The sequence below is a fragment of the Cydia strobilella genome, chromosome 2, assembly GCF_947568885.1.
Source record: "Cydia strobilella chromosome 2, ilCydStro3.1, whole genome shotgun sequence".
NCBI classification, from domain to species: Eukaryota; Metazoa; Arthropoda; class Insecta; order Lepidoptera; family Tortricidae; genus Cydia; species Cydia strobilella.
The window spans coordinates 21,301,353-21,316,603 of record NC_086042.1 but is presented as its reverse complement, the minus strand read 5'-3'; the positions used below and the strand labels follow the sequence as shown (position 1 = coordinate 21,316,603).

Here is a 15,251-nt window from a genome sequence, read left to right as displayed (position 1 = left end):
CTTACTCCTTTGTAATAAGGCGAAAAATGTAAACAGGTATATATGACATCGACTGTACGACACGATACGAGACCAACCCCGAAATCGCTAAAGAATAAATTTGCCTCTCCTTTAGATTTAAACACAGGATGTAGTGTAGGTGGGTAATAAAACTTTTTTTTATATTGATAATTTATTTTGTATGTCCTTTAGTTTAAATAATAGTCAATAGACCGCAATGCATTCTAGCCTTCAGTACAATGAGCAATAATATCCGCCTACAACCTACAACACGTAACATCGAAGCACAGCGTAGACACTTATAATTACGTAAATTCAGTCTTTAATTAGGCTTTGCACCGTCAGTAAACGAGGCCGAGTGCAACTTGGCGACCCGGCTGTTCTAAATAAATTAAGACGAACCTTTGTCACAACACGTCGCTAATTGTAATTTGTGCTTTAATTAACTCGACATGAAAAACGATACCAGACTGCTGAATGTTAATTTAAGAAAGATAATTAAATTGCGGTCAATTTGTATGTACTGTATCTCTCTCGTTCTCCGCCGGGAACTCTGCACGGCATTGCGTCTCAATACTCTCAATGTTCGGTGTCAGGCTTCAGCGCCAGTACGCCTTGCGCGTGCAGGTCGCGCACGGCCTCGAGCAGGCGGCGCTCGGCGCGTGGTTCGCCAAGCGCCACGTCTACACTGCCGGCGCATAGCAGCAGCGCACGCAGCGCCGCGCGCGGCCAGTCCGCCGCCAGCGCGCGCCTCACCACCAGACCCGACCCGCCCGCGCCCAGCCGTCTGCACTCTGCCTCCAGCCGTTCGCCGTACTCCTCTACCAGCTCCGACCCCACTTCGCGACGCAGCTCCGGCGTCAAGGACGAAAGCAGCAGAAGCGCTACGTCGTCCATCGGTCGCCCTAGCGACACCATCTGCCAGTCGAGGGCAATACACTCGCATTCGCCGTCCCGCTCCCTGAACAGGAGATTGCCGCTCCAGAAGTCCGCGTGGGCGAGGGGCGCAGGTTCGGCGGGCCGAAGGAGCGTGCCGAGCAGGGAAGGCGCTCGCTCGCTTAGGGCGGAGACGGCGGCGGCCTCCTCGGCACAGTCGGTTCGCGCGCGGAGGAATGCCTCGAGCTGCGGTAGGCCGCGGCGCACGAGGCGCAGGTAGCCGGCTGCGGCGCGTTCGCAAGGGAACAGGAAGTCGAAAAGGGTATCGAGCGGGCCCTCGCGCTCACGCAATGCAAGCGCCAGCGCGTGCAAACGCGCGGCGGCGTGCAGTGCTGCGCGCGCTCGCCTGACGCTCAACCCCTCTGCAAACTGCGCAGCCTCGTAGCCCGCCGACGTAACGTCCTCCAGCACCAGCTCGCTGTCGCCGCCAATTTCATCTACCAAACAATTAAGAAGGTATCTTTACTTATACGGTAACGACTAGATATTTGGTATTCTTTTATTTATTGTACAAAAAGATACAGAGGATTGACGACACGCCTTTGCGAAAGTGCAATTTTTTGTTAAAATCAAAGTAGGTATACATATATCGGCAGTATCGGCACTTCGGCAGTACTTGAGTAGTATAAATAAAGAAGTATAGGTATAAAATAAAAGGGAAACTATCATGACTACCTTAAGGGCCACTTATTGCGCCATCCAGGGATAGTTACAAACTCGGGATTAACTGGTTAAACCCGGAGTTACCAGTGCAATTTAACGGTTATGTGTTAACGGTTAACTCCGAGTTAGTGGCTATTGGCTAACCCTGGATTGGTGCAAGTGGCCCTAAGTAGACCAGCTTCATTTGTTCTCATACTTCACATAGGTACTTTAGCTGCTCCTCAAGTATGAGAACAAGCGATTATCGTACTAAATATTCTCACCTTTAAACTAGCAGGGTACATGACGGGACTCGGTCGAGTCGAGGTACTTAATTGGTATCTCTCTTCTTCTCAAATATTAAATTTGAATAGGCAAGAATAGGGTCCTTAACTATATAGCACAGTCGAATTAAGTCTAACTTCGAAATCCTTCCAAAGATATGAAATTTGGTATGTATGTTAATTAAAGGTCTCTTTTTCATGTCCACACTATTTGACATTTGGGGACCTCGAGGAATCGCAGCCATCTTGGAAAATGTGTACCATCCTGAAGAAATTTGCGTTTTACTCTAAATATACGTTCTTTATGAAAATATGGTGTAAGGCAACATTAAAGCTTATTAAATTCTACACAAAAAAGTCCTAGATATCTTTGCGGAAAAAATACATCTTGTTAAAGAAAATAATAGCTGAATCCAGATTTAGCGCTTATACCCTTTCAGGGGATATTCTCTTAATAGGAAACTTGTAGGAATATGAATTCCACTGTTGTCTATACATTTGTACACGTTATACCCCAATATTAACATTTTACTCGACTGCGACTTAAACAGAAAGTAGGGTTATGGGTTTAAATACTGATAATCAGTACACCCTGTAGCTCAGGATACTGGACGGATTTTTTAAAATGACGTATCGGTAGATTCCTTTTGACCTTCACAACCTGTTTACACTTGTTTTATTATAGAAAAATCAATACAGCCGCCGCCAGAGGACGTCGAATAGTAAATCATATTTTTACTTCTAGCGCCTAAACTATTGAGTGGATTTCAATAAAATAGACATCAGTAGATCCATAATTGGTACACGAGTGCTATGCAATACATATTTACTAAAATAAATGGAGGAAAAATGTTTAGGACTTAAAATGTGACTGCAAAAACAGATTTGAGGTCTTAAATGGGGTTTAAACAGTAGTGACAGTAATGAAATTTGACACCTACAATTTCAGGGATCCCTGTTTGCGTGTTATAAAATCGGAGCTTCGGGGACCACGGGCACCAAACGCCATCTTGAAAAGTATAAGTCTTTTTTGGTTTATCTGTTTTTCTCGGAATATCTGGGTTTAATGTGAATACTGTGTATGTCGAAACAAAAGCTTATTAAGTTCTACACAAAAAAGATATACAACACCATGTCCCTAAAACGGAGCTTTCTTCTAGAAATATGGCTCAGAAGTCAAAAGGTTATACTAAATCATCTACAATTTTTTTATTTTAAGACGTGTCAGAAAAAATACTTGTATAATTTTTTTCACCTCAGCAGCTCGAACAAGCCTACTTTCGTCACTCCCTGGAGTGAGGAAAGTGCGACTTTCCTCACTCCAGGGAGTGAAACAATGTAGCTTTTTAATTTAGTGAAGGCCATGAACTTCATACTACGGTACTGTACGGTACGGTACGGTACGGTACGGTCCGGTCCGGTCTCGTCTCGTATCGTATCATATCGTATCTTATCGTATCGTACATATTATAATACTTTTTTTTCTGTTTACTCTGTGTAATTCGAAATACATTTTAACCTTTAATATGTTCTCACTACTGAGGTGATAAATTATGTGTGCAACACGAGAGCAAAGTTATTTTACATCTCGTGTTTCCCTCGTGTGTGTGAGTCCCTCGCTACGCTCAAGATTCTACCTTAGAATCTTTCGCTTTCTCGGGACTCAAAATAAACACTCGCAATAAAAACCAACTTTCCTCTCTTGTTGCACAAATAACTATTTACCAATTTTTGGAACACAAAAACATTATCTACCCAAGCACGAAAAAAAAATGTGTGGAAACTTGTAAGCTTCCCTTGTAACTTGTAAGCCCTATTTATAGAAAAAGGCTTCGTTTTTGGGACATGGACGGCTATTGCAAAGAAGTCCGGACACCTGCCATAACATTGCTTGCACAAGTTATCGAGGCAGGCGGTGACTCGCCTCTCGTTAGATCACCGGCGTGAGCGGCTCAGGGGTGTCGAGAGGTGTGCTGCGCTTTCTCCGAAGTTACTCGCGGCGTTATGCCCTTTAACACTTCCACCCCTGGAGCATATAGCTCTTACGACTCCCCTCTGGACGGCCAATGAAGGCAAGCCAGAGCTGAGAGTCCTGCGGGTCCCCTTGGGGTCCACTCCGACCGACGAAGACACGCCGGAGACGAAGACCCTGACCGACTCTCTGGAGCACTCGGGTCCGTGGGGTCGTCACTCCCCAACAGCTCGCCACAAGCTGCCCTGCGGGCATATTATTATTATTTGTATCTCCTTGGATATCACGGGCCTATGCATCCCGGTCTTTTGATAGGCTTGCGTGGGGATATAAATCCAACACGTAGAGGCCCCTTGGAGAGCTTTAATGTCATGTAGAACGCCTGCTGGAACCCGTTCACAGGCGCAACAATAGACACCCATGAACCGGTCGCAGCAGGCATTGGGACTATTGTAGAAAAATTGAACAGTATACCGGTCTATGGATTGAAGTTTGGGTGGACAATGAGACTGGGCTATTGCAAAGAAGCCCGGACACCTGCCATAACAATGTTAAAACACGTTATCGAGGCAGGTGGTGACTTGCCGCTGACTAGATGAGCCCCTGAAACTGCCGTCGTGAAGACGACCAGGAGCAACACCGGTGTGAGCGGCTCAGGGGTGTCGAGAGGTGTGCGCCGCTTTCTACCCAGTGACTGTTAACAGCCACTGTGCCAACTCGCGTCTTATGCATCTTTCACTTCCACCCCTGGAGCATATAGCTCTTACGACTCCCCTCTGGACGGCCAATGAAGGCAAGCCAGAGCTGAGAGTCCTGCGGGTTCCCTTGGGGTCCACTCTGACCGACGAACACACGCCGGAGACGGAGACCCTGACCGACTCTCTGGAGGACTCGGGTCCGTGGGGTCGTCACTCCCCAACAGCTCGCCACAAGCTGCCCTGCGGGCTTATTATTATTATTATTAATCTGACTCGCTCGAGTATTTCAAGACAGCGGTTTTTTTTGCTACTTTGTGACTCTGCCATTTGCTTACTGCTCGCTGAAATCGTCAGATAATAGAAATATACACTTTTGTAGGGTCCATTTAACAACCGGCCCTTTGAATATCTGACGCGCTCGAGTAAATTATTTTTTTCAAAATTTTCTACCGAATTTCGATTCCAATAGACGACGCTCGAGTTACTACACAATTTAGCATCGTCGCATCCCCAGCTATACGTAAGTATATTGTTCGACATCATTTTGACCTAAGATAGATGTTGACGTAATTTGCATCCGTCAGCCACCCATTACCCAAGTGATAACTGATAATCTGTATATTTTTAAGTTCACTATTTTAATTATACAATAAAATAAATTGCAAAATAAATAAATTTGCAATTGTACAATACGTAAAATATAGTGTTTTATCAAATTTAAATCTTTATTTTCATTACAATACGGCTGAGCGGAAGGGATCATATCACATTTATTAAAAGCGCCGGCTTACCAAATTTGTTCACCGACGCTTGACCTGAGGTAAAACTCGGCAAGCGATGAGAAGAACAACCCAACACGCGGAACAGTAGATACCTACCCCCGACATATCTACAGACGGCAGTCTACAAGGTGCCATCGTCTGAGTATAGTACATGTTTTTATGAGAAACACACTAACCTGGTAATCTAGCCTTCATACATTTAGGTATCGGCAAGCCCATGCCGGGTCCTAGCGCTTCTTCAGCCAGCTTATTCAGCGCCGGCGCGAGTTCAGTGTAGAAGAGTATCTCGCGGGTGTCAAACTGTGCTTCGGCCACAAAGAGGCGGCCGAAGGGGTCGCGCGGAGGCAGCTTGACCACCAGTGGGAGAGAGCGCCGCTCGCCACCGCCCTCGTAGCAGATGGTGACGGCCAGCACGCGGGACAGCGCCCCGGCGACGCCCGAGCGGGACTCCACATGAACCTAAGGGCACGTAATAGAGGTTACCTATAAGCCTGAGTTTTTTTTATGATTCACATGAATCATGTATTGTCAATACGAAGGTGACTCGGGTATTTCTCTCGTCTTATCTAAGAAGAACTAAGATGGTAGCTACCACCAGTTCTGCTTAGTTTGTACGGTTCTCTAGTTTGACCCTCCTCTAGCCCTCCACGCTCAATTAAGCAAAGGCTTCGCTTGATTAATGAATGCCTCGGTAAGGCACTAGTATAACTTGACCTGAAAAACAATTATGTGTACCTAATTTGGTTTGTTTGTTCGTTTGAAACTATGCAAGCGTTGTGAACAACTGCGTTGTCAAAATTAATTCACGATTCCTAATGTAAGATGACGGAAATTAGCCAAAAAATCAAGGGTGTCCTTCGGAATCCCTAACAACGTTTGTCCTAAAGTTACTTGCCCTAACTGGTTTGTCCTAATGGGCACTAGTCCTAACGATCACTTGTTATAACAATTATTTTCCATAATGTAATGGTTGTCCTAATGCTCATATGTCCTAAGCATTTTTACCATAACGATCAATATTCCTAATGTTTTTTCCATAATCCTCGCAATCCCTAACAATGTTTGGCATATTATATCATAACTATAACTGTTTTGACCTAATGGGTATTTATCTAATGATCAATTGCCATAACAGTTACTTTTCCTAATGATCAATTATCTTAACAATTGTTTTCCATAATGTAATGGTTAGCCTAAAACTCATATGTCCTAAGCATTTTTACCATAACGATCAATATTCCTAATGCTTTTTTCCATAATCCTCGCAGTCCTTAACAATGTTTGGCATAAAATAACATGCCCTAACTGTTTTGACCTAATGGGTATTGCCCTAATAATCAATTGTCATAACCGTTACTTTTCCTAATGATCAATTATCATAACAATTATTTTTCATAATGTAAGGGTTAGCCTAAAACTCATATGTCCTAAGCATTTCTACCATCACTATCAATATCCCTCATTTTTTACCATATTCCTCGAATTCTCTAACAATGTTTGGCCTAACACATCACGCCCTAACTGTTTTGACTGTTGTGGGTTAGAACTGTGATCCTTGGAAAAATTAACTGCTGCCTTAAGAGTAGGTTAGGTTAGAACTGCGATCCTTGGAAAAACGAACGGCTGCCATAAAAGTGGGTTAGGTTAGAACTGTGACCCTTACAGAAACGAAATGCTATCAGAACATTGGGTTAGGTTAGGTTAGAACTGTGACCCTTACAGAAACGAAATGCTACTAGAAAAGTGGGTGGTTTTACCTCCTTTTAGTTAGGCAAAAGATGCTGTATTTCTCATTTCATTGTGTAGTGCACCATCAACAATAAGTAACCTTCAACGGCATCCCCCATTGAAGTCGGTTTTTTTCCTTAAAAATTGGTGAGGCAAGACACAGCGTGGCAGGCGATGCTCTCCTTCTGCGAGGAAGTGGTGGCGCAGAAAGAGAGAAATGAGCGCGAAAGGGAGATTGCGGCGGAAGCAGACTCCACTCGCCGTCGAAGAGTAGGGAGGAGGCGCGCTGCGCATGACAGAAATCTCCCACCCTAAATAAGGGTAGCGGGCGGCGGAGATGGAGGGTTTCCGTCGCTCCAAGCTTATCCCCTCGAGCGGGAAGCGCGTGGAAGCTCGGCAAAGCGCGTTTCTGCTAGGTCAGCCCGGGGGGGGAAGTGTGATTTCTCCCCCCTTTATTGTACTAGTCATTACTAGTCAGCTGCTGGTGGCTCCGCGGAGAATACGCAAGTGGACCCGTGTTCCCACCTAAAGCCAGCGAAGCGGCCAACGTCAGTTTTTAGCAGGTATTACGGGCAACATACACGCAAAAACGAACTGCTGCCACAAAAGTGGTTTAGGTTAAGTTAGAACTGCGACCATTGTAAAAACGAACTGCTGCCAAAAATGGGTTAGGTTAGAACTGCGATTTTTGCAAAAACGAACTGCTGCCAAAAAAGTGGGTTAGGTTAGGTTAGAACTGCGATCCTTGCAAAAACAAACCACTGCCACAAAAGTGGGTTAGGTTAGATTGGGTCTCCTTCGGAATTTCTAACAACGTTTGTCCTAAAGTCACTTGCCCTGTTTTGTCCTAATGGGCACTGCCTTGTGCTAAATAACATTAGGATAAGTAATCAATATGACAAGTGCCAATAGGGAAAACCATACTAGGTCTAAAAACAATATGCCATAATTTAAAAATAGGGCATACGAGTGTTAGGCCAAGCAACCATAGGTTATGTAAAATTAGGTAACATGATGGTTAGGATATATAATTTTTAGGGCTAACAATAATTAGGCCAAATAAGAATTATGCTAAATAACATTAGGATAAATACTCTATATATAAAGTGCCATTAGGGAAAAACATATTAGGACAAAAAAATATCGGCCATTCGATAATAGGGAAACCAAAATTAGGGAATACGTGTTAGGCCAAGCAACCATAGGCTATGTAAAATTAGGTAACATGATGATTAGGATATACAATTTTTAGGCCAAACAATAATTAGGCCAAATAAGAATTATGCTATATAACATTAGGATAAATACTCAATATGGAAAGTGCCATTAGGGAAAATCATATTAAGACAAAAAAAATCGGCCATTCGATAATAGGGAAACCAAAATTAGGGCATACGAGTGTTAGGACAACTGATCATTATGACAAACAATATTAGGGAATGCAAAAATAGGATAAAAATTTTTAGGGATTCCGATATAGATCCAAAATCAAACATCAAAACTGCAACAGTCTAAAAAAAATCCAAATCTGAGCTCAGGCGTGAAATAAAATACGTACTGGCCTGTCTGTAGCCAGATAGTTAGTTTAGCATTATGAAATAACAGCAGGTTACTGCATATACAAAAATGAGGTCTCGTTCAGAAATGAGGACAATAAAAAAATACAAATCCATGGAATTGAAACTCGAGTTCAGCCAAACCAACTAAGGTTAATAAAACGACAAAGAGTTGATACTTAAGACTGAGTTAGCAAAATGTAGTTGTGTACCTCGTTGGCATGGTTGACCCCAGCAGCGAGGAGCAGCTCGCGTGCCCACTCCTCGGTGAGCGCGGCGTCCTGCTCGGCCTCCGGGCCCCCCTCACAGTCCGAGCCCTCACTGTCGCTGCTCGGCGCCTCCGACACCGCCACGCTGTCCCCGCCCCCCGCCAACATCTTAACTCCTACCCAGCTGACACTCAAAACATCACTTGCGTATTTTTTTAATGATTTTTGTAGAGCACGTTTCTCAGTGGACGTCCGATGGTGTGTGCGGCGCGACTCGCGGGCGCGGCGCGGACGCGCATGCGTGTTTCGCCTCCAGGCATATCTGCCGCAACTACATTCCAGAACTTAATCAATTGTATGTTTTCTTCTCATTACATAAGGTTTACAAGTCAATGATTTTTCAAGTGCAGATGTTCCAGATTTCCTTTACGCGATAGCGCATCTCCCTCAATTATTCATCGGTCTCCCATGACGTGTCGCCGCTCAATCGCGACATGAAGGTATCTGGGTTGCATAGGGATTTTTTTCCATTTGTAAATGCACCTGGAGGCACACTTGTGATTGCACTCTGTCTGTGTTGGGACGGTGGAATGCTGATGTAGGTCATGCGAATTATTTTGATTAGTGTAGGTACAAGTTGAACTTTACTTCTACATCTACGTTCATACTGTAGGTACTCATCTTATACCTTTAAACGAGCAATTTGCAAATTGTATATATATATATATTTCGAGGATCTTGGAAACGGCTCCAACGATTTCGATGAAATTGCTTTATGGAGGTTTTCGGGGGCGAAAAATCGATCTAGCTAGTCTTCTCTCTGGGAAACGCGCATTTTTGAGTTTTTGACGACCGGTCTGGCCGAGTGGGTAGTGACCCTGCTTGCAAATAAATGCCTTTACCGGGATTCGAACCCAGGACCCCCAGCCAGCCAGCTAGCCTGCCTGGGCCTGGAGGGTCAGGGTCCTGGGTTCGAATCCCAGTAAGGGCATTTATTTGTGTGGTGAACACAAATATTTGTTCCTGAGTCATGGGTCATGGGTGTTTTCTACGTATATAAGTATGTATTTATCTATATATATAAGTATGTATATCGTCGCCTAGCGCCCATAGTAAAAGCTTTGCTTAGTTTGGGGCTAGGTTGGTTTGTGTGAGATGTCCCCTAATCCATACTATCCATCCATACTAATATTATAAATGCGAAAGTCTGTCTGTCTGTCTGTGTGTTACCTCTTCAGGCTTAAACCGTTGAATCGATTTAGATGAAATTTGGCATAGAGATAGGTTGAGTCCCTGAGAAGGACATAGGATAGTTTTTATCCCGAAAATCATCCCTTAAGAAAGTAAAAAGCGGGGTGGAATTGAGATAATTAATGAAGTGCCTGCTAATTTGTGTGCATAATATGCTCAAATTGAATAATTGCTATGAGATTTTTTCCAGGCGCTATACTTAGTTTAGCTGCTGTTACTAAGTCCACGCAGACGAAGTCGCGGGCAAAAGCTAGTATTTAATATTTATGTTTGGTTCCGAGCAGACGCAAAATTGTTTTGAGATGATATCTGTCAGCGTACCCTTCCTGTTTAAAAAATACTATAACTGTGTATTTAATGTGTGTAACAATCATATCTAGCTCGTAGTTGCTCTGAGGTGAAATTATTTTGAGGCCTACTATATACGCCAAGTTACCAAAGATAGATATAACTCCGTAATAGATAGATACAGTCTAAGGAAGAAACGTGCCTCGAAAATCAAGAAAATTTGATTCTCGTTCAGAGGGCGCTACTAGTTTTGGCCTACAGTCGAATAGATGGCGTTGACGGTTTCGTTTGTTATTTAACACTTTTAACGCATATCAGTGAAAGAACATGGGTCAAAATCATAAAAATAATTAATGCAAATAAAAAAAAAACAATTATCTATATTTAAATACATTCTATCATATTTTTATAAATCTTCATTTTTAGTTTTAAAGTGTGTCGACAGATGGCAGTGAATTTACTGGGGTTACAAAATTTACTATGACAGTACCGCTCTAGTATAAGTTACTCTATGAAGTTACTGAGACTACATATTATATCAAATACCATACACTTGTTTGCCACCATCGAAGTAATAAAAATGTAAGCATACCGCGCATCTCTGTTAAGCTCGCTCCAGACTACACGGCGCGAAGCCGCGAACGCGAGTGAGGAGTCGATTTCGCTGATAGCGAACTAGACTCCATACGCGTTCGCGGCTTCGCGCACGAGTGTGAAGGGTGCTTAAAATTGCCAAGCAAAAACGAAACGTCATCTAAATGTCAGTGTCAAAGTCAAAATAATACGAGTTTGAGTTTGACAATTGGTTTTCAATTTTCTTTCAGTAGAAAGAAATCAGTAGTTTCAGTTCATGAGTTCACTCGGCCGCCAGTAGTTTCAGTAAAAAAGCGTGATAATAAATCAGCTCTGGTCTGTTAGTATATTTTATATATAATTAGCTATGGGTAAAGAGAAGTCAAAAAAACGTCGACGATCCTCGTCTAGTTCTAGTTCGAGCAGTTCGGATTCTTCACAAAAGAAAAAGAAACTTCGCATGTTAAAGAAAAAATTGAAGAAAGAGCAAAAGAAGACAGAGAAAATTCTCAAAAAGAAGTTAAAGGAGGAAAAGAGAAAAATGAAGAAGAAACATCGCAGCAAGAGCCGGAGCCGCGAAACGTCGACCAGTAAGCAAGATGCGGCCGCTGATATACCCATAGGTAATTATTGACTAGGATAATTAATTAAGGTTTTTTTGCAAACGCTTACGTGGTTTGATAAATTGAATATTTATAACCTGTTTTTACAGGTTTTTCATTAAAAAATATTTTTATCATTATCAATAATAAACAATCCAATTCATTGTCTTAGTTTGAACACATAAAATGTATTGACGTTTTAGAGTTAATGGAGAAGTCCAAAGCAATGGCACCAATGACAAAAGAGGAATGGGAACAAAAGCAAAGTGTTGTGCGCCGGGTGCTGGACGAGGACTCTGGCCGATACAGGTTATCCTATCATTCCAGTTTCATAACTTTATAACTATATTTTTATATCTGATAGCAATAAAACTTATCCTATTAACAAATCATGGAGGCTACAGTTTAAAACATCCTTTTAATGCCAAAACTAAAGGTTTATATCTGACGTTGATAACATTTTTCCTTGTAATCTCCTTGAAGGTGTATCAAACCTTTCGTGGACTTAAACAAAACTAACCACAAGAGTGGCAACTTATTGATATAAATGATCTAGTAAATTCCTGATGCATGGTAGATATTAAAATGATATATTGCTGTCTCTCAGTTGTATCCTGTTTTCAGGTTAATAAAAGGTGATGGTGAGGTGTTAGAGGAGATTGTGTCCCGAGACCGCCACCGGCAGATCAACCGGCAGGCCACACAGGCAGATGGTGCTTACTTCCAAGCGAACACCGTTGACAGGAACATTTACCCATAGCCATACCTTTTCTTCTCTTTCAGTGTCTTTTTACTTCTTTTCAGTAATATCACTGTAGTTGTGGTTGCTAAAAAAATGAGAAGCAGCAGTTTCAGCCACCACTATTATTATGGTCAGATTTTTTTTTTTAAATTATAGTGACTGCACTTAAACATTTGGAGATGTCCTTTATAAGAATATATATCAATATCAATCATATATTACAATTACAGTCGGGCATGAAGAGGCCATAACCAAGGAAATTAGGGGTCATTTTCCATTTCATAAAATAGATAGGTAACATAAGGAAAGGTGACCCTGGGCTATTGAAGGTATACATATATTATACAATATACCAGTGGTGGGCAAACTTTCTACATGGGGGGCCAGAAAGTTTAAGTAATTTCAGAGGAGGGGCCAGAATTGCAGCAAAATGCATTTTTATTATTCCACGGGATCACATACCATATATACTAATTATTTCTAAGGACAAGGATAAAATCCTATCGCGGGCCGGAGTTGGCCCGCGGGCCGTACTTTGCCCACCACTGCAATATACTATTGTGCTGCACTGCAGTAAAATGCAGTATTAACCGCAGCTCATTTATTATTTAGGTAGTAGGTATTTCCCGCGTTATATCGTAATACATACCTTGTCCTGTACTCCTAGTAGGGCGGCGGAACAGGTTTTAGGTTACTTTTCGTTCATGTCATCTCGGATATGGGTGAATATGGTATCAATGCATTCAGTATAATCATAAGTATAATGTGCTGAATACAAATATATGAGATGACAAGCGCGAAAATGGTGGGGGTAGTTACTGCGTCATAAATACTCCGCCTATCCAAATCGCTGGAAAACTTCTAGGGTGACACCGGTTCCTAAGGATGGTAACAATACAGATATTACCTCCTTTAGGCCTATAGCTGTTCTTCCTGTGTTTGGGAAAGTATTTGAAAGCATACTTAACCGCCATCTAAGTCTGCAGGTGGCTGATCGCTTGCAACCCAGTCAGCACGGCTTCCGTAAGTCGCGATCTACAATCACGAATCTCGTTGCCCTCGCTGACTATGTCTGCAAAGAGATGGATGATGGGTACCAGGTCGATGCTGCGTATTTCGACTTCAAAAAGGCATTCGACCTGGTCGACAACGACATATTGCTGAGGAAGCTAGCGCTAGCGGGCTTCACACCAAAGCTATTAGATTTCTTTGCTAATTACATGTGTGGCAGGCAGCAGTACGTCAGGGTGGGCGGCTTCGAGTCTAGTGACTACTGTACGCTGTCTGGTGTGAGTCAGGGCAGTACCTTGGGGCCCACTCTTTTTCTCCTCATGATAAACGACTTGCCCGACACAATCAGTGCTGCTAAGTGTCTTCTTTTCGCCGATGACCTGAAGCTGTTCCTAGGTATTCGTAGTATTAGCGACAGTGCATCGATGCAAGCTGATATTGATGCTGCTGCCAGGTGGAGTGAGAGAAATCGACTTCCCTTTAACGTGAAAAAGTGTAAGGCGATAACTTTCTCGCGTAAGCGTTCTGATCTCCAAACTGGGTACAGCTTGGCGGGTTCCTCGTTAGAGAAAGTTAGTGAAATCCGAGACCTAGGTTTAATATTAGACAAAAAATTCGACTTCCATTCGCATATCACTCGTATTAGCAAGCAGGCCAGTAAAACCTTAGGATTTGTAATGAGAATATCCAAGCAGTTTCACGTTGGAGTGGCTAAGATTCTCTTTAACGCGTACGTGCGCAGCAAGTTGGAGTATGGTGCGGTTGTCTGGGATCCGTATGAGGCGAAGTATTCCCTAATGCTTGAAAAAATACAACGAAAATTTGCACGCTGGTTGTATAAAAAAGCCTACGGATATTACCCGTACCTCTACCCTTCCATCTTTGTCTCGGGGATGGTTGGGCTAGACACGCTCGAATTAAGGCGGAAGTTGTTGCTCCTGGTGCACTATCTCTCAATCGTTCATCACCAAGTTGATAGCCCAGAGGTGTTAGAGAGGATAGGGTTGTTAGTGCCTAGGAGGGTACCGCGGGATGTAGACGGGGCGGTCGCACCGCGTCGCCGGCCGTGTGTGTTGCTGCGGCCGGCCGCTCGCACGTGTTACGCGAGGCACGCACCTACCACGCGTGCTTTATCATTGCTCCATTTAATGCTCACTCAGTATGTAGACGCTGACATGTTCGCCGATCGTTTAGCACATTTGTGCAGAACTGCTAGGCAATTTTTGAATTTTTATAATTTTAATTGACTGTCATGACATTTTATTTTATATGTTGTATATTTTATTGACATTGTTTAATATTATACCCGATTTTTTTTTGTTTCCTAGCGTGTAAGTAAATTTGAAATTAGAATTTGTTTTGACATTTTTATGCGCATGTTTTTATAAGTATTAATGTTGAGGTTAGTTTTAATTAGTTTCCATGTTCCTACTCATATCTGTACTCCTAGCATGTAAGTGAATTGGTTTTAAACTGTAAACTTACATTGTTTCCAATAAATAATAATAAAATAAAGTCGGCAGCACATTTTTCTTTTCTTTTAAACATACCATGTGGGTGATGTGGGGACCAAATGAAAGGGCTTTGTGAGTAGATCACAACTATAGGTATATAACATACTGTAACATTTTCTCTACTTGGTCTAATGTTACAGTATGTTATATATTTGTTATCCTCACAAAGCCCTTTCATTTGGTAACCCACATGGTGTTTAAAAAAAAAGTTTGGACTGCCGACTTCATGACGTCACAGTAACTACCCCCACCTCTTTCGCGCTTGTCATCTCATATATTTGTGTTCAGGACATTATACTGAATGCACTGATACCAAATATACCCATATCCGAGATAAGATCTTTCACAGCAATCGATATCCGAGATGACATGAGCGAAAATCGATTTCTAGAAGACTTTTCGGGAAAATGCCTATCCACTACCAAATGTTGTAAAAATCATTAAAACATTCCATAAGCACTCT

At 42.6% G+C, this 15,251-nt stretch overlaps 2 protein-coding genes across 2 annotated transcripts; one reads left to right on the top strand and one right to left on the bottom strand.

Annotated features, from left to right (window-relative positions):
• Positions 1 to 153: 153 nt before the first annotated feature.
• On the bottom strand, positions 154 to 9,351 carry LOC134753328 (uncharacterized). The gene is made up of 3 exons (XM_063689189.1): positions 8,811 to 9,351; positions 5,491 to 5,773; positions 154 to 1,373 (listed from the first exon to the last, which is right to left on the bottom strand). Exons 1-3 carry the CDS (start codon positions 8,973 to 8,975, stop codon positions 580 to 582), a joined length of 1,242 nt encoding a protein of 413 aa, XP_063545259.1. The 5' UTR covers positions 8,976 to 9,351; the 3' UTR covers positions 154 to 579.
• A 1,874-nt stretch (positions 9,352 to 11,225) lies between these two features.
• Positions 11,226 to 12,325, top strand: LOC134754401 (ADP-ribosylation factor-like protein 6-interacting protein 4). The gene is made up of 3 exons (XM_063690714.1): positions 11,226 to 11,542; positions 11,725 to 11,830; positions 12,146 to 12,325. The coding sequence occupies exons 1-3, from the start codon at positions 11,287 to 11,289 to the stop codon at positions 12,279 to 12,281; spliced, it is 498 nt and encodes a 165-aa protein (XP_063546784.1). The 5' UTR covers positions 11,226 to 11,286; the 3' UTR covers positions 12,282 to 12,325.
• Positions 12,326 to 15,251: the final 2,926 nt, after the last annotated feature.